The sequence below is a fragment of the Panicum virgatum genome, chromosome 2N (assembly GCF_016808335.1).
Source record: "Panicum virgatum strain AP13 chromosome 2N, P.virgatum_v5, whole genome shotgun sequence".
NCBI lineage: Eukaryota > Viridiplantae > Streptophyta > Magnoliopsida > Poales > Poaceae > Panicum > Panicum virgatum.
Window position 1 is genome coordinate 23,206,596 of NC_053146.1, and position 19,368 is coordinate 23,225,963.

Here is a 19,368-nt window from a genome sequence, read left to right on the forward strand (position 1 = left end):
TTCAGCCACGACCGTTCACCTCCTCACCTGGGCCATGTTCCTCCTCGGTACGCACCCCGAGTGGCATCAGCGACTCGCGGGTGCTCCGGGAGTGCGGTGGCGCCGAGACGCCCCTCCACGGTGATGCCCTCAACAAGCTCAAGCTTGCACCGCGCCTTTTTTATTTGCTCGCAGCCGCTTGATCGATCCACTAAGGCTAGCAATTTGTAGGTGACGGTGGTGTTGTATGAGACGCTTCGGCTGTAGGGCGCAGTGAGCATGAATGCATGATTGGGCGGGTGGCAGCAGCGGACGGGCCGGAGGCGTGGACCTATGCGACGTGAAGGTTCCTAGGGGCACCCGTCCTAGCCATACCGATCGCAACTCTGCACTGCGACGAGGAGGTGTGGGGCGTGGACGCCGGTGGGTTCAACCCGCTTCGGGCCCGCGGTCGTGCTTCGAGCAAGACTTGGCGATGTTGGAGGCGAAGGCGATGCTAGCTCTGGTCCTGCAGCGGTTCGCATTTGTGGTGGCACCGGAGTACGTGTACGCGCCGACCGACTTCCTAGCACTACAGCCGCTGCTGGGTTTCCCCGTTGTGCTGAAACTCTTGGACCCGGCCCGTTCGCCTCGGAGTGCCTTAGCCAGGCCGCCGTGCGGGGAGGCAAGGGAGCCGCAGATGATGCTCATGTTTTGTTCGACAGAATGCCACCTACGTCTTGCGCAATGACGTCACCTGCTGCCCGATCGGTAGTTGCCGTTCTTGGCGACTCTGGTGGCATTGTGTCCAAGAAGTACGGTAAGTACGGCGCTGGCATCCCTGTCCCTATATCCTCCAAGAACAACAAGATGCAACAGCTGTGATGGGGAGGACGGTGACCAGGGCGAGGGTCGGTTCTTGCGCCAAGAAGAGTGCTCGACTTGCTTCTCGATCATCGTGCGAGCGCGTATAAAGTGGACGTGTTTATTGGAGATAGTTAAGCCTGCAACTGAAGATAGACAGATGCAATGCTTGCATTGTGTCTCCTGTCACCACGTTCATGTGTGTTCCCCTTCATGACCATCTCTTTCAGCACCATAATGTACATCCACCAATCGTCCATAGGTCCTTCGAGGTGTTGGAAAGCTCCAGAGCGCGCGAGGATGTGTGAGAGGCGAGCAATATGATGAATAAGCTATAATTCTTTACATGTTTCGGACGGCTCCAAAAGTCCACAGCGAGGATGTGGAGGCTGGAGCCACCGTACCTTCTTCACTGATGTGTGATGACGAACCCACAATAACATCACCATGCATGACGGTAACAAAGAGTAAGACACGGAACACCGTGCATGAAGATTCTTTTTTTTTTCAATTAGACCTTTTTGACAAAACTAACCACGCATAACAATACAAAAATAACAAATGGTTGAGGTGTCTCAGCTCCATCCCACTCACTGAGGGTGACAAAAAACGTGGGCGATATATGCTATGATAAAACGTGTGGGTGATTATGCCAGGTGGGATGAGAAATTTGGCACATCTCTCCTGCGCATTCGAGAAACAAAATTTAGAACATCACCCCTAATCTTCTCTTCACATTAATTTATATCTGATGGTGTACTACAATACTTATTATAGAATTCAAATTTTGCCCCCACAAAATAATTTAGGTTTAAGGTAGCTAGTAGGACCACTTTAGTTAATTCGTCCATCCCAAAAATACATGATAAGATTACCACTTCTGAGGAACCACGAGCCATGCATGGAGTATAAATCAAATCCTTATATGGGGAAGGTTTGCATTATAACGGCTATTATTCATTTCAATGATGAGGGGGCGTCCAGGTAATTACTGGGCATTAGTTCATCCTAGAATTACTGATTGACTTCGTTTTGGGATGGAGAGGGTGTACACAAGAAATTCTACTACTACATTATAAAATATTATTAGCGTATATATGTGCCCTTGCAAAAAAAGAAATGATAAGGTTTATTACGCTGAAAATATGGAAATATTTTCTCGACGCACAAATATTAATTATGAGAAATTTTGAGTAAATGGACAAATACTATGAAACTAGAGTTGCTGCTGATGAGGTTCACCCACCATATGCACTACTAGAAACCGTTTTTTCACTGTAAAAAAAAAGAAACTGTTTTTTTTGTGGTACCAATTTCCCTAAGGGGTTTTCAAGAAACGCACAGGAAAATTCATATGCAGTAAGCTGAGATTGATATATTATCGTATGCAGTAATAAGCTACTGAGTCAGCTGCCCTAGAATAAAATTATATGTTGACGTAGGCATGCCTAGATAATGATTTTGCATTAAAATTTACACATAATAATGGTGAAAATTTACGGAAGTAGTAGTGCAAGGGTTGCAGATAAGACAATGATGGCTTGTTGAAGGCTTGAAGCAGCTTCCAAACCTCTGATTTCCCTCTATAAATTCATCCGGAGGAGACTGCGTGCTGCTTGCAGAAAAACAAAAACCCTACACAGCAGGAACGACATCAAACTTAAAATGGCTTTCTTCGTCGTGTGCATTTCCTCGCTTCTGATCATCTCTATCTCTTCCTATGTGTTCCAGCTGCTCGCCGACCGCCGCCGCCAGCTTCCTCCTGGCCCCACACCGCTCCCATTCATCGGCAACCTCCTCGACGTCGCGAGCGAGCTGCCACACCGCTCCCTGGCACGCCTCGCCAGACGCCACGGCCCCCTCATGACGGTCCGTCTAGGCACGCTAGTCGCCGTCGTCGCCTCATCTCCGTCCACCGCCCGCGAGGTCCTCCAGACGCACAACGGCAGCCTCACCGGCCGCAGCCCGCCGGACGCATGGCTCGCCTTGGGCCACGCTGCCAACTCCGTCTTCGTCATCCCGCCGGGCCGCATGTGGCGCGCGCTGCGCAGGATCGGGACGGAGCACCTGCTCTCAGCGAGGCAGCTCGACGGCACGCGGCTGCGGCCGGTGCTGCGGGACGCCGTCCTCGACCTTGTCCGCCGCGTGTCGGGGATGGCGGTGGCGGGGCGGCCCGTGGAGGTCAGCCGCGCCGCGTTCGCCTCGATGATGGACCTGCAGTGGCGCGCCATGTTCTCGGCGGGCCTGGACGACGCGGCAGCGCGAGCGCTGCACGACGCCGCGCGGGAGGCCGTGGCGCTGTCCCTGAAGCCCAACGTCTCGGACTTCTTCCCGGCGCTCGCCGCGGCCGACCTCCAGGGTGTGCGGCGCCGCTTCGCGAGAAGGCTGGCGATGGTTTACCAGATGATCGACGAGCAGATCGAGCGGCGGATGCGCAGCCGGCGGGAAGCTGGCGGTGGCAGCTCGGGCGAGAAGGACCTGTTAGACGTGATGCTCGACATGTCGGGGCAAGGGAAGGACGACGGCGTAGTGATTGTCAACAGAGAAGTGATAAGAACATTTCTCACGGTAAGCGAAGCACGAGAACTGCTATATTCCGATTTCGTGCGCGCGTACACGGTCACGAAAACTTCTTTGGTCGAAATTCAAGTGAATGACGGGGTGGGAGATTAGGCTTTTGTTTTTTTTTTCAAAATATAGGATAGATGTAGACGCTCACATATAGGCACGTGCAAATATACATGCATCCCAACTCGTATGAGCATCTCTGGGAGACTAACACTAATGGAAACTCATAGTTTGCAGTGTAATACAAACTTTGCCGTATGCAATATATCGAGCACATAATATACTCTGTCGTGCTGGCTTCGCCGGGTGCGGCTGACGGCCAAAACTTTCGTTGTGTGTTAGAAGGCCTTCGCCGTGCGCCTCAGGCACACGGTGAAGTAGCGGACTCCGCTAGTGTAAACCGACATATTTAAGACCGACAAAGTCACCATATGCATCTCGTTGCTGACAGATTCATGTTAAGTAACGGAAAATTCTTTAATATTTCATAATTCATAGGTGTAAAATGGACTTATCTCTTTTACTAACTATGTGAACCTCACTTATTTTTCCATTATCTAAAAATTGTATATCTTGCTAATGTAACGTATTATGAATACAGCAATATATACCTTGGCTCTGTTTGGTTTGGTCTAGGCTAGACTGGAAATGTAGTAACTTTGACCGCTAATTACGGTGTCAAACAAAGTCAGTTTGCAAAACTAACTCTAGAACCCCTGCGCTAGGAACCTTGAAGAATCTAATAAGACCTTTGACCGCGTGATTAGAGGATGGTTACTGTAGCATCACTATAGTAAATCATCAATTAATTACCATCATTAGATTCGTCGCAAAAAATTACATCTATCCCTTAAAAGATTTTGCAAATAGGCTTCATTTAGTACTCCATGCATACGAGATTTTTTTTTAGAGAAACGTAAGTGCTAGGACGCTAGTGCGATCCAAACACGGCCCTTATGACGGCTTCTTAACTTAATTTTATAGGTATAGCAAAACTGAACTGCATTGAAGTCTGAAACACAACCATATATAACATTAAAACTAGACACTACATACTCAACTCCGAACCATATTGTATAGTGCTTAAACACGGCCATACTCTTTAACGTATCTATTACAGGACATATTTCTGGCGACGGTCCCAATCTCGATCACAATCGAGTGGGCAATGGCAGAGCTACTACGGCACCCCGACACAATGAGCAAGGTGCAGGAAGAGCTCAGGAGGGTTCTCGGGTCCAAGGCACTCGTGGAACACCCCGACGTCGACCATGTCCCCTACCTCCGAGCAGCCATCAGGGAAACGCTCCGGCTGCACCCGGTGGTGCCGCTGGTGCCGAACGAGGCCGAGGAGACGGTGGAGATCCAGGGCCACGCCGTGCCCAAGGGCTGCACCGTGCTGGTGAACCTCTGGGCGGTGCACCGCGACGCCGCGGCGTGGCCGGAGCCGGACAGGTTCATGCCGGAGCGGTTCCTGCAGCGGCGGCCTGAGGAGGCCGGCTTCTTGGGAACCACGGAGTTCGAGTTCATCCCGTTCAGCGCCGGGCGGCGCATCTGCCTCGGGTTGCCGCTCGCGACACGGATGGTCCACGCCATGCTCGGTTCGCTGCTCCACCGCTTCGAGGGGGCGCTCCCGCGGGAGGTGAAGGAAAATGGGATTGACATGGCGGAGAGTCTGGGGCTGACGATGTTTATGGCTACCCCGCTGCAAGCTACACCGAAGAGTGTGTGATGCCTGGCGCCTGGATTTAATTTGGATTATTCGAGCTGACTGCTGCTTTGGTTTGTGGGCGTGGTCTCTGTTGTTTCTCCTCTCGAGGTATATGGCACATGCATGCATGTATTGCCAGTCTGCTAGATATGTACATTGCAACTTTATTGTAGAATTTGAAATAAACACAGTAAGTGATGAGTTCATAACTTGAGACAGGGGCGGAGGCAGCACTGAGTCTAGGGGGCTCCAAAAAAACCATGGAACTCCCTTTTACCCCCCCCCCCCCCCCCCCTCATTTTTTAGAAGAAAAGAGGAGGAAGAAGGAGAGGAAGATGAAAGAAAGGGAGAGGAAGAAAAAATCAGCCCCCTTTAATCAATTCTGGATCAACTTGCATATATATGTCAAGCTTCGTCAACTCGCAACAATCGATCAACTCGCAGATAGCCTGTTTGGAAGCCTCGAGAACATAATAATCTATTTTTCCACGGAAGATTTCACTAAGTCCAGTGGTGATGGATAGATGCAGAATCGGCAGTACCGTGAAAATGGCAGGAGCAAACGTACCGTGTGAATTTTTTTCGCAAAAAGAGAAAACATACTGTGTGAACTCATTTCAACACAAAGCTCCAACCCATTTCGATTGAATCCAACGGAAATTCCAGAAGTTTGCATTGACAGCCAGAAAAACAGAAAAAGGGGAGCCTAGGATACATGCACCTACGGCTGATTCAAACTACGACACAAATAGATCCACCAACAAGGGTTCCCAGGAGTTTACGAGTTTTAATTTACAGACAATTGCAAACAACAGTATGAGCTAAGTAATAAAGATGACCACCAGACAGAGACCACCATATCACCAGACTACAAAAGCGCTTCCTGTTCTCCAGTTCGTATAAAGCTTCGTCAGAGCTTTCAAGCGTCTGCTTCAAGCTCCGATTATATTGATGCTTTTTGTGGGCGATCCTTTGCTAGTAGCACTCGTACATACGTATTTATTCCTACCGCGCCGCTTTAGTTACTAATCGCGATTCCCTGCTTATGCTGCCACCATGTAGTTACTGATCGGTGATTATCCTTCCACGTGCAATTTCTTTCCCTTCGTAGCAATTAATGATCATTAGGTTTTGTGTGCTCCGATTCCTCTTTTGGGATAGCGAGCGTGAGGGTGACTGGGTGAGTGAATTAGCAGGACTGCAGGAGTATTATTGACATAGATATGAATGCACTATGCAGCACCAGTGATTCGTGTCTTCAAAAGTAAAATACATTATTATTAGTTTGATTACCATTTGTATTAAATTCTTTTACGAGAGGAAACGCCCAATGCTATTAAAAACCTTACATAAAAAATGGAATAAGATTATAAAGTCTACCAATGAAAAGGAAGAAAACAAAAATGTCGTCATCTGCCATTTACACAAAATGTTAAGCTGCTAATCTCAGTTTTCTGCATGAAACATTGGCTCAGCTAATTGAAATACAGAAATCCTTCTCGCGTTCCCTTAATTCAGAAATAGGTGGCGAAGGTCCTATATAAAAGTGAAAGGGGTTATGATTCCTTTACGGCAATTAGAGTTGATTCCCTTGCTTGTAGTTTTTGATCGATTCTGTGCATTTAACATATTTAAGAGTAGTTAGGAGAGAGAATCAATGTTTAGTAGTAGGCCTGATTCACGTTCAGCCCAATCATAGTCAAAATATAGCTAAGAAGAAATGCTAGTATATGCTTAATACATTTTTTTTTGCGACCGTGCCTGGGCACGTTTTTTCATTAAGAAGAGAAGAGAAGTGTTACAAAAGAGTCAGTTATAGAACCACAACCGACTGCAGAAAAACCCACAAAGACGATTACACGACCCCTATTGAGCGACCCGGAAGCCTACCTAATTTACAAAGCACCAACTCGAGGCACCTGAACCCTGCTTGAAACCAATCAGTAATCTCATCGTACACCCTCGTAAGTACATCATCGACTGTACGCACTCGTCGATCGAAGGTCCTGTCATTCCTCTCTTTCCAAAGCATCCAAGAAGTGAGAATTACCAGGCTGTCGAAACAACAGCGGTTGGCCTTAGACAATTGTTTCCTCGCTGTGGACCACCAGGAAACAAAGAAAGTGGACTGGGCGTTCGGCGCTAAAGACAGCCAATCCGATCTACGCAGCAAGCGAAACCAAACTTCTCTCGTAAATGGACAAGCAATTAGCAGGTGATCCACTGTCTCCGACATTTGTGCACACAACGCACAGGAATCGTCATCCTGTAACCCATGCTTTTTCCTTCGAGCTGCTGTCCAACAGCGGTCATGGATCACCAACCAGATGAAAAATTTGCATTTTCCTGACGCACGAGACTTGCGGAGGAGCTTAGCTCCCTCCACCGGGTGTTGACCAAAGAAGAAGGACCGATACGCAGAAGCAGTAGAGAATACTCTGTCCGATGTCCATTTCCAACATATTTTATCCATCAAGTTTTGATCAAGCTGTAGATCTCTAGTCCGATCCCAGATGAGGAAGAAATCCAAGATTACCTGGACGGTTAAAGCTCCAGTTATGTTTCGGACCCAGGCGTCACCATTTAGCGCTTGCGCGACAGTTCTTTGTTTCTTAATCCGAGGACCAACTGCATTGCTTAGGCATGGAGCAATATCAGACACAGAGTGACCTTGCAGCCAACGATCTGTCCAGAATAGTGCCTTTTGCCCATTTCCCACCTCGACATAGATTGACGCCTGGAACATTGCTTCGACCACGGTCTCTGTCTCCGCGGGGAGGTCACTCCACGATCGAGAGTCATCAGTACGTTTTAACCAAAGCCATCGCAAGCGTAAGGCGTACCCAAAGCGATGTAAGTCCACAATGCCGAGCCCGCCGAGTTCAGTCGGTCTGCATACACGTAACCAAGCTAGCCGACAGTGGCCGGCTTTAGCTGACTCGGCGCCACTCCATAAGAAGCCCCTGCGGTAGCCATCAATGCATTTGATCACCCAAGGAGAAATCTTCACGGCCATCGCCGTGTGTATAGGAATGGCTGATAAAGTGCTTTTGATTAAGACAGTCCGCCCAGCGCGGTTTATGAGACCAGCCTTCCAAGTTGGAAGCCTGGACGCCACCTTGTCGACCAAAGGTTGCAGAGCGTTCTTACATAGTTTGCTCAGGCCAAGTGGAATACCCAAGTAGCATATCGGGAACGGGTCAAATTTCCCAGGGAAGTGAGTGAGAAGTGACACCGAAGCTTCCAAATCACACTGGATGGGTGAAACCTTGCACTTGGATAGATTTGTCTTGAGACCCGACGCCCCCGCGAAGATCTCCAGAATTACTCTAGTGAGCACTAAATCCTGTTCCACAGGCGACAGGAAGACGACCACATCCTCGGCATATAGGAAAGTTCTCTCCTTGATCTTAGGATGGAGTGCACGTAGAAGGCCTCGCTCGTCTGCCAATCGTAGAAGAGCATTGAGGACTTCCATGACGATCACAAAGAGGAGGGGCGAGAGCAGGTCGCCCTGACGTAGACCCCTAGCGTGACAAATTCTTCTACCCAGCGACCCATTCAGAATGATTTTGGTGCTTGCCGAAGAAAGCAGTAGAGAGATCCAATCCCGCCATCTCCTGGTGAAGCCACAATGCTGAAGAACGGACAAAAGAAATCGCCAGTTGACAGTGTCAAAGGCCTTGGCAATATCCAATTTAAGTAGCACACTCGGCCTTTTTGATCGGTGCAGCAATTTTGCCGTTAGCTGAACAGCTCTGAAATTCTCATGGATAAGTCGTGAACGAATAAAGGCGCTCTGGTTATGCTTGACCAAAGTATGCATGAAAGGAGCAAGACGACGAGACAGCACCTTAGTAAACAGCTTGGTGAAACTGCGAATCAAACTGATGGGTCTAAAGTCACATAAAGAGGACGCATCAGGTCGCTTGCGAAGGAGCACCATGTACGCCTGGTTTACCAAATAAAAACTTCGACCATCGAGCGACCAGATGGCATTGAAAGCTCTCATGACATCATCTTTGATAATCAGCCATGCCGTTCGGTAGAACAGACCGGTATACCCATCCGGTCCAGGGGCTTTATCCGTTGGCATGTCAACAATAGCTTGCCAGACTTCCTCAGCTGAGAAGCATTGGTCTAGAAGTTCACCAAGAATAGAAGGGAGGTTCAACTCGTCCAGGTTTATGTTATTAAGTTGCTGTTCTCCAGAGCCCAATATGGCATCAAAATGATTGAAGGCAGCATCGGTCATTTCTTCATCTCTGAACAACACGACATCATCGGCATGCAGCTTAGAAATATGATTCTTACGGCTGCGGTGGCAGGCTTGTAGGTGAAAAAACCGTGTGTTTGCATCACCTTCCGCTAAGTATGATATGCGCGCACGCTGCCGGATCAAAGTCCTCTGTAGCGAGGCCAACCCCAACGAGCAAAGTTTAGCTTTCCTTCTCAGTGCCAGTTCCAGAGGCGACAGGCTCCTGAAATCCTGTGCACAGTCCAACCGCAATACAATTTCCTTGGCAATTGCCAGTTGCAAACGCACCGAGCCGATGTGTTTGGCGCTCCAGCTTTTCAACGCTTTTGCCGTATTGCGTAGCTTATGGTCCAGGCATCTGAACGCATCAATCTCAGTAGTCGCCCATGGCAGGGGAGCACGCCACGCCTCCTCGACGACCTGGAGGTACCCTTCACATCTGGGCCAGAAGTTCTCGAAATGAAATCTCTTGAAATGAGGAAGAGAGCAGTCAGTTTTCAGCAACAAGGGGGCGTGATCAGAGCATTCCGTCCCCAGTGCCGACAACTCATGATCAGGAAAGTCATGCACCCAATCCTCCGAGGCAAACACACGGTCAAGACGCTCTAGCGTTGGCCTCTCTCGATCATTTGTCCAGGTGTAAAGGCGCCCTTTAAGGTTCAGTTCCTGCAACTCGGTGTCATCGATGAATCGTCGGAAACGGTTCATCATGCTTCTATTTAGATGTTGATTATTCTTATCCGCCGCTTGATAGATAGGATTAAAGTCTCCGCAGACAACCCACATCCCATCACAAGAGGTTCGAACATCCCTGAGCTCGTCCAGGAAAGCGATCTTGTCACAATCAGCTTGAGGGCCGTAAACGCAGGTTAGCCACCAGGAGGTATTATTCTGCAAAAGAGTTACCATTGCTGTTAAGCAGTACGATCGAAAGGATTGATTAGTAACCGACCACGTATCTCGCTTCCAGGCCAGCAAAATACCACCACAAGTGTTAGATGCCGGTTTAGCAACGTAATCAAAAGCAGCACCACAAGTCTCCCGAAACACACTAGCGGAGCAGTCATCAAGTTTAGTTTCTTGAAGAGTAAGTAGAGAAATGTTTTCCTGATCCACCATTTCACGCACCACATTACGTTGGGCCCTAGAGTTGAGGCCACGGACGTCCCATACAAACAGTTTTCGCCTAACATAACTAACAAACTTTTGCGACCAGAAAGAAACAACCAAAATGGCCTCAAGACACCATTACTGGTGCGGCCGGCTCCACAGCTAGAGCTCCCATTCCAGCTGGTAACAGCGCATCAAGCGCCTAGCAGTGCGATTTGGTTAGCATTGAGGAGAAAGTATCCGTAAACTGCTGGAACGAGGACGCATCCGGCGGGCGACTGTCCGATGTTATGCCCATCTTTTTCATCATCACATTTTGGGCCTGGACCGCGGGCTTGGTGGCGCGATGTTGTGACTTTTTTGCCAGTCTCTCGCTGCGCCTGATAGCAACCGTCTCTTGTGGCTGACGGGAGTGTCGCCGTGGTGGAGAGGTGTTTAACACCGGCAGGGGAGCCTCCCTGCACACAAAATGTGCAAAATTAACGACATGCTCGGTCACAGGTACGTGATTATCGGCAAAAAGATGGAATGGTAGAGTTTCCTTTGTTCCCCGGGCGACCGTTACGTTATTTGATACAGCAGGAGAGGAGCAGACTACCTGCGCCATTTCCGGGACATCGAAGCGAATCGATTCCAGGTCAGCCAAGGTGGTGTCAATAGCAGCAGCATCGTCATTGCATCGAACAGAGCTGGGCTGATCAGGAAGAATCCCAGCCTCAAGGCACATAGGATCAAACTGGGATATGGATGCAAGTCGAACATTGTATTTGGGATATGTATCCAGGCGTAGGTGCCTCTCTCTGTCTCAGCCCTGCTGATATGAGATATGATGATAACGAGCGCTGAGAACATAGCTAGAGCTCCCTTTCTCCTAGGTCCAAAACGAGCTCCTTTACATCGTATATAGTAATGAAATTTAACAAGCTCCTTTACATAGTATAAAGTAATGAAATCTATTGTAGAGAAATGTTCTATCTATTTTGACGGTCCTTAAGTGTCATATCTGACTAGTCGAAAAAAAGTGTCATATCTGACTATTAACTAGCTCCTATATACATAACAGTGACAAAACAAACACCAAACTAGAAGTAGAAGTTCAATTCTAACCATTTTCACGAGTTTTTGGTGAATTACTGTTTACCATTTACACGGAGGAAAACCGTGCTCAAACAATAGGAAATGTGCATTTTAGAGCATTCTATGCAAGCGCAACAATTGGAGGGCCCACATCCCGAAGCAATTTCACCCAAGAGGCCAAGAAACACACCTCTGACCAATCAGGGGGTTGGGTGAGATTAAATCCCCCACAATCCCTTTGAATCTCTCTCAATCCCTTGTGGAGGGGATTAACCCAACAAAGCCTAAGGAAATAGGATAAAACTTGTATCCCTATCCCATAGCCACTCTTCTTATCCCATTTCATTTCCCTATCCCAATCTCCAGACACATTAGACATCCAAACACCACCTAAGGTGGCATATGGATTTGGAGAAATGGAGGGAGGCAATGGGATATGAAAGGTGGCATAGATTTTAACCCATATTTGGATTTAGGGTATGAGAAAAAAAAATGAAGGTTTGGGAAAGGGAAATGAGTGCTTCTTATCCCACCAATCCATTCCCAAAAAAGGGTGGGTTATGATGCACTATGGTGTGAAATTACAAAAATAGCCTTAGATTATAAATGAAGCTTCATTTTAAAAGAGGATAATATATCATAAAACAATATATACCTAACCCAAACCCACTCAATACCAAACAAAGGATAGGGAAAGCAATCTCATAACTCTAACCCATACCCATACCTAAATGGAATTTTTAATACGAAATTCTCTAGTCCAACAAAAAAAAACAAAACTTGACTACTTTCGTCTGCCTAGCAGACGAAATCCAAATTTCATCCGCCCAGAAGACAAATTGGCTATTTTCGTATAATGAGAGGACGAAATACTGAATTTTCATCCAATTGTAAGATGAAATCTTATTTCGTCGTACCAGTAGACGAAAGTGCATGGAAAAGACAATTTTCATGGGGCCTGCATGACGAAATCACATTTTCATCCAATGGGTAGACAAAAATTAGATTTAGTCTACTCGTTGGATGATATCTAAGTTTCCTACAACCGGTAGACCAAATCTGATTTTCATCTAGCTATTGGATAAAATTTAGTCTGAATCCGCAGCTCCGTTGTTCCTCTTTTGATTGAAAGTTGAACATCCTTCTGAGATATTTTGCATATAAACAAATAGCATATTTTTGTAGTCCAAGGTTCCCTATATATAGTAAATTTTTCCCAAAGAATTAACATATATAAAGTAACATTTTATATACATAAAAAATGATCCACTTATAATGGTTGTATGCTGTGGTGTTATGGAGTAGTCATATCGGTCTGAAAAGGTTATCCTTTAAAGGCTATGCTCTGGAAGGCAGAGGCTTGGAGTAGGCATGTCTTCCTAAAAAGGCTGCTAGTAGACATCTGAAATGGCCATGCTATGTAGGCGTACTGTGACTGTTCAATGTTCTGAAAAGTCTATGATAAAATAGGTATGAACCATAAATTTCGGTATTGTGTTATAAATTAGAAATGTTGGTTAGGTAACAATAACCAAGAAGTGGCCTTTTGCGCCTCCACCATTAGGGTAAATCACGCATGTGATCTTTGCTTGAAACGGTAAACTTAAAAAACAAACTGCAGTGGCATGTGCAATGCAGTAACCTTGTGTTGTAACTACACATAACATGCCTTAGGAAAAGTAAATGCTAGGATTATATGATATTTTACTAAGCACACCAGAGATATTTTGCTCTTCTTAATAGCATCCAGCCCTGCTTCCTTCACACGGCGAGCCCTCTTTCATTTCCTCTCCTTGTTATCTTCACTTTTCTCCCACTACGGGGAAATCGATCTTTGCCGAGTGCCTGAACCTTTGCCGAGTGTATTTTTTCGGGCACTCATCAAATAAGATCTTTGTCGAGTGTCATAATAAAAGCACTCGGCAAAATAAATACACTCGGCAAAGAATTCTTTGCCGAGTGTATTATTTTTGCCACTCGACAAAGATGGGAGTTTGCCGAGTGTTTTTTTATACTCGGCAAAGAATTCTTTGCGAGTGTATTATTTTTGGCACACAGCAAAGATGATAGTTTGCCGAGTGTTTTTTTACACTCGGCAAAGGATTAAGTTTTTCTCCCACTTCCAACCTCAAAACTTTTCCTACTGTCCAACCTCAAGCAATTTTTTGAATCAAGTCAAATTTGAGCTGCAATTTGAAATTATAAAACTTTGTAGTTTTCAAATTTTATATTTGAGATTGTTTAATACTTCAAAATGTCTTTATAAGTTATCTAATTTGAAATTATAAATTTTAAAACTTCCAAATGACTTCGGATGTAAATAAATTATGTACCAAAGTTATAGAGCTCGACGAGATCTAAAACTTTCTTTTAGAGGAAAGGGTTCCCCCTTGTTTCATTTCAGAGAAAAGAAAACTGTTCGATACATGAGAAATTCAGCGCGTATTCGAAGGCGTGCCCACCACAAGTTCAGACACGTTCATGTAACAGGAACCGCTCCAACACTGTTTTCACTGAGCCGAACGCCAAAACCTAATGAATTTTCCACAATCTCACACTACGGCGTCTCCCAGCTTGTTGTTCGAGGAGCAGCTAACGCCAAAGGCTCTCTCCATGTGATCTTCAGTGGTTCTGTGCAGCTTGCACCCAGTCTTGCCACGACCTCCTCCAGTTGCTGCACGTTTTACTCCTTACAAAGGCATGTCCAGCTTCTTATCATCCTTGAGACCTTGCGCATTACCACTTTTTCGTCCATCCACCTTGCTCCCTGAAAACAGAAATCATTCCTTAGTTTCCAAATTTACCACAGGGTAGCAGATGTGCACATATTCAGAACTGCATGTTTCTTTCTACTAAGCCACCAATTTGCAACCGCTTCAAAGCCACCATAAAGCTGGGTATCGAAAACCACAGAGAAAAAAGACCAGAGAATCTTTACAACACAACACTCAAAGAAGGCATGAGTAATACTCTCTGGTTCTGAGCAGAACAAGCAAGTTTTATTAGATACTTCCCTTCTCTTGGCCAAATTATCCCTGGTCAGAAGCTTTTTTTACTTAGAAGCCAAAGAAAGACCTGTACCCTGGGGAAATGCAAAGACCCCAAATGGCGTTTGGATACACAGGTCTGACCCCACGAAAATTCACCACCGCATAAAGGGATTGAACAGAGTAAAGACCTTTGGAATTTAAAGTCCAAATTAGAGAATCAGGTTCAGCAGTGAATAAAATAGATTCTGCAATGTTAACAATCTCCAGCCACAAATCCATCAGAGGGGGGAAACTGTTCTCCTAAAGGAAAATTTCAGGGACACCCCATCCCAAGCTTCTTTAATTGTTTTTACTTTTTCATTCACCAAAATATAGAGTGGCCAATATTGGATGGCCAAGCTGGAATTACCAAACCACCTATCTTCCCAAGACCTAACACGGTTGCCATCCCCCACATTCCAAGCATATCCTATCTGGGCAGCTTGTTTGGTCCAAAGTACGAGGCACCTCTATCATGTCAGCAAAAAAGATTAGGAGAGTTTGTTTTGTATTTGTAATCAATAATTTGTCGCCATATTGCTTTCTCATTCAGATGATAACGAGCAATCCAAGAGGCAACAGGCACATATTCATCTGTTGCAGATCTAGGATCCCCAGGCCCCCAAACTCTTGTTTTTGGGACACCAGTTGCCAATTGGCCAAGTGGTATTTGTGATGCTTTTCATCCAAATTATTCCAGAGAAAATAGGCCATTTGGGAGTTGATAGATTCAATAGCCCACTTAGGGAACTTGATAATAGACATAAGGTAGGTAGGTATACTGGCCAAGCAAGATTTCAAAAGGGTCAACTTTCCTCCATAGGAAAGAAGTTTACCCTTCCAACCTGCAATCCTTTTAATGACTTTTTCTACAACAGGTTGGATGTCCACCCTCCTAAGTTTAGAGTGGTGCAAGGGAACACCCAAATAAGTGAAAGGGAAGCTATCTACTTTACAGCAGAACAGTCTAGCATATTGAATGCTTCTCTCCTCATCTAAGCCAAGCATTAGAACATTGCTTTTATCAAAGTTGATTTTCATATCAGAAAGCTTCTCATAGCAAGCTAATAACCATTTGAAGTTTTGAGCTTTGTCCAAGTTGTTTTCAAGAAAAAGGAGGGTGTCATCTGCATACTGCAGACTAATGATGCCTCCAGGGAAGAGCTCGGGCATTAGGCATGTTATCAGACCCTGTTCAGCTGCTTTAATCAGCATTCTTGTGAAGACATCAGCCACTAAATTGAACAACAGAGGTGACAATGGGTCGCCCTGCCTCAGGCCTTTGCCAGTTTTAAAATAGGAGTTGTCTTCATCATTAATTCTAACACAAATAAAACTGACTCTAACCACATTCCTTATCCAGCACCTCCATCTAGGGACCAAATCCCCTAGTGGAAAGCATTTCCTCAAGGAAATCCCAATCTACCCTATCATAAGCTTTTTCATAATCCAGTTTTAGGATGACACCATCTTGCTTTTTCCTAGCAATCTCATGAATTAATTCATGAGCTGTCACCACACTCTCCAGAATAAACCTGCCTTTTATGAAGGCAGATTGATTGGGGGCAATTAACTGCCAATAATTTTAGACAGTCTATTGTTCAAAGCTTTGGAAAAAAAATCTTAAAGCTGCAATTTAATAAACTAATAGGCCTAAATTTCTTAAGAGATTTAGCCTCATTCTCCTTAGGAATCAGCACCACGTAGCATAGTTAATCCTTGCAATATTCAAATCTCCATTTTCAAAAGCTTTAAAGAGACCCATAAGGTCCTTCTTTACTATTTCCCAGAACACCTGATAGAAAAGGAAAGGAAGGCCATCAGGACTAGGGGCTCCATCAGCATAGGAGCCAAAAACAACCTCCTTGACTTCTTCAGAAAAACCCTCCTCCAAAGCAGTATTTTCCTCCATAGTAATTTTCTCCTCCTCCTTCTAGAAGGTGTCTTTCAGGCTTAAGCCTAATCTTGGTTCAGCCCCAAAAAGTTTACCGTAGTATTCCACTGCAAGCTTAAGCATGCTAGGAGTATCTTCAACTAGACCGTCAGGGCCCTCAAGGGCATCAATGGCCTTCTTCCTCCTTTGGTTAGCTACAGCATGGAAGTATGTTGTATGCCTATCTCCTTCTTTAACATCTCTATCTCTCGATCTCTGTCTTGCTTTGATCTCTTCCATCCTCCAGATATTCTCTAACTCTTCCAAGGTTTTTTCCATTTCATCCTTTTCCACCAAGTTAATGGAGCCATTCTCATATTTTTTATCCAGCAGGTCATATTTCTCTCTGAGCTTCTGCTTCTCCTTTCTAATATCAGCATCTACATTTTTGTCCTAGCCTCTCAACTTCTTCCTTAGCAACCTGACCTTAAATTGCCAGACATCCATAGGGTTGTCCAGACAACAAGGTGTTTCCCAAATTTTTCTGATGAGTTCAGGGAAATCAGGTTGAAGAAGCCACCACTTTTCAAATCTAAAAGGGCTATGTTTTGGAGTATTATTTGTACCAAAGTTAATAATCAAGGGCGCATGATCACTCCCTGCTCTAGAAACACTCTTAACACTAGCCAAGGGATAAAGATGGTCAAAAGGTGTATTCACCAGAACCCTATCCAAAGCAGCCATGATGGGGTTATCCTGATTATTGAACCAAGTATAACTCCTAGAGGGGTTTTTGAGCTCAGTTAGCCCCCAAGAATTAATCCAATGATTAAAAGCATTTGCCCAGCAATGGTCAACCATACCATGACTTTTCTCCCTTTGATTCCTAACCAGATTGTAGTCACCACCTATAACCATTGGCCCCTCCCAATTATCAAAAATGGTATGGAGTTCATCAATAAACTACTGCTTACCATCTTCATAAGGGGACCCATACACAACACCTAGTCTCCACACCACTTTATCCACCAAATTACGGATAACCACTGTAAAGCAGGATTTAAAATTCTGACAACCAATGATTTCCATCAAACTATCTTTGACACCAATAAGGATACCACCAGCTGTCCCAAAAGCAGGCAGCCAATGCCAAGAAAAGGAAGGATTAATAGCTTTTAGCATAGCTTCACTAAACATTTATTTCTTAGTTTCTTGCAAACCCATAAAACTGATATTATTATTAACAATAAAATCAGCAACGCATTTAACTCTACTAGCCTTATTCGACCTCTAACATTCCAAAAGGCTCCTATCATTATTAACAGATTTAGATATAACCCTCTTCTGGCCCACAACTTTGGCCCAGCTTCTTTCCCCTTCCTCTTGCCCTATCTCTTTTAAAAGAGTGGTTTTCAGAATGTCAGAGTTATTATTCATAGGTGGGATATCCTCACTATTAATAGCTACATCTAAGTTAATAGGTAGAGTAATCTCAAGATTACACTCCTCAAACAGTTGAATTCTGTTTACCTCCTCACTTTTCATAAGGGAGATGTTATCATCAGCCACAATATTATCACTACTCATGGACAAGTCAACTTGGCTAGCCATCTCAAACAATTTATTATTATTTAAGAGGGCAAAAGAATTACCAGATTTGCTTTCAAAAGCCACCTCCAAATTCTTGACCTTCATCAGATCCTCAGCCTTTTGTAGCACAGTTCTTCCATCCTCAGTATGCCTTCTTGGTCTGGGGTCCCGTTGAACAGGCCCCCATTTGACTTCCTTGGTCTTTTTCTTCCCAACCAATGGGCAGGAGCTTCCTTCTTGTGATTATTGGGTGGTGGAACAGAATCCACATAGTTGGTAAATTCCTCATACAAATTTTTCACATGTGAAACCTGAAACTATTTTCCTCTTTCACCCAAGACTTCCACCTCCAGATCCTCTTCATCATCAGATGCCACTAGCTCCATCTTTTTCAGGAAATTAGCACACTCTGGTGACTTCAGATCTCTCTCAGCTTGTTTCTAGAATTCCAACCATCTGGACACCTGAGACATGTATTCCTCTTCCTCCTCCTGAGCAACCATCGCAGGGCAGATAAGAGCTGCAACTGCATTGGCATTCATGCTATCTTCTAACTGTTTTCCTTGGGCCTCCTCCTCGAGAGCAGAGTCATCTCTGGGTTGAGGGGGCCTCCTAGAACTGTTGTCATTCTTGGTACCACTCCCTTCTGCCTTATCGTTCATGGCTGGGTCAGGGCTGTTATCATCATATAGATCGTCGGCTTCATCATCATTGTCCTCCCCTTCACCTTCCTATGTACCATTCTCTCTTCCTGTAATCATACCACCTTGCTTTATCTGTTCAAACCCTTCCACGGTGAGAGAGACCAAAAATAACTTCTTGTTCATCTTATATAGCCTTTCCTTTGGTATTTTAGCAGGATTCCTACATGCTGTCTTTACTCGGGCCACCTCATAAAAGGATTTGAACAAACTTGACCAATCCATATCCACCATAATCCCAAAGCCAGACGCCAGTTGAGCAAAGACTTCCCATGCAGACCACATGGGCGGCACACCTCTGACTTGGACCCAAACTTTTTGAAGCTCAGATAAAGGTTCCAAACTGCCAACCCACTCCAGAAGTTCTACCTTGACCCCAGGTTTCCTCAAGTCAAAAGAAGGATAGTTCTTAATATCTGCCACTTTCCTGTGCGGAGGGAACCTAACCAGAAACTTCCTCACATCCAGTTCCTTGATCTGCCAAGGCCATTCCCTGCAAAAGATTTCTCTGAGAGCTCCTTCTCCAACTCAGCTAGAGAGATATCCCCTTCCTTAATCTTGACAGCACCATAGTTCTTCAAGTTGAGCCACTTTGTAGTCTCACTGTCAGGGACATCCAGATGGTAAAA

The 19,368-nt window shown here is 45.4% G+C and overlaps 1 protein-coding gene across 1 annotated transcript; it reads left to right on the forward strand.

The window, feature by feature from the left end:
* Window positions 1-2,421: 2,421 nt before the first annotated feature.
* On the forward strand, window positions 2,422-5,315 carry LOC120660082 (geraniol 8-hydroxylase-like). The gene is made up of 2 exons (XM_039938425.1): window positions 2,422-3,390; window positions 4,511-5,315. The coding sequence occupies exons 1-2, from the start codon at window positions 2,488-2,490 to the stop codon at window positions 5,120-5,122; spliced, it is 1,515 nt and encodes a 504-aa protein (XP_039794359.1). The 5' UTR covers window positions 2,422-2,487; the 3' UTR covers window positions 5,123-5,315.
* Window positions 5,316-19,368: the final 14,053 nt, after the last annotated feature.

Coding starts and splice junctions, on each gene's coding strand:
- LOC120660082 (XM_039938425.1), top strand. CDS start 2,488: ATGGCTTTCTTCGTCGTGTGCATTTCCTCGCTTCTGATCATCTCTATC. Junction 3,391..4,510: donor TGATAAGAACATTTCTCACG/GTAAGCGAAGCA, acceptor TATCTATTACAG/GACATATTTCTGGCGACGGT.